Source organism: Chaetura pelagica, unplaced genomic scaffold (genome assembly GCF_000747805.2).
Source record: "Chaetura pelagica isolate M959 unplaced genomic scaffold, ChaPel_1.0 scaffold49, whole genome shotgun sequence".
Lineage (NCBI taxonomy): Eukaryota > Metazoa > Chordata > Aves > Apodiformes > Apodidae > Chaetura > Chaetura pelagica.
The window spans coordinates 233,653-233,992 of NW_009970715.1; the positions used below are offsets into that span (position 1 = coordinate 233,653).

The 340-nt window shown below is 69.7% G+C and overlaps 1 protein-coding gene across 1 annotated transcript in view; it reads right to left on the bottom strand.

The window, feature by feature from the left end:
- The window catches only part of SSC4D (scavenger receptor cysteine rich family, 4 domains), a 29,786-nt gene that overhangs the window by 5,621 nt on the left and 23,825 nt on the right, over positions 1-340 (bottom strand). Inside the window, exon 5 of the mRNA XM_010006044.1 lies at positions 8-315. Coding sequence (XP_010004346.1) covers positions 8-315 — 308 coding nt within the window. The remainder of the gene's footprint in view (positions 1-7; positions 316-340) is intronic.

A 340-nucleotide genomic window follows, 5' to 3' on the forward strand; every position in this document is an offset into this window, starting at 1 on the left:
ATCAGGCAGAGAGGCCGGGCTCGCTGCCCTCGCAGTTGACGTTGTCCAGCAGGATCCGTCCCGCGCCGTAGCCGAAGTAAGCGTTGCTCTTGTAGTCCAGGGCCTGGCCACAGCCCACCTGCTTGCAGACCACGCTGGCCTCTCTCAGCCCCCAGTCGTCGTCGCAGACGGTGCCCCAGGAGCCCCGGTAGAAGATCTCCACCCTGCCCTGGCACGGGTCGGCCCCGCTCACCAGCCGGATGGCACCGTCACCTGCGGGTGGTGGCACCTGGTGAGCAGGGCTGGGGCTGCCAGTGCCCAGGAACGGGGGAGAGACTGCTGGGAGGGGGGGGGGGGGCCA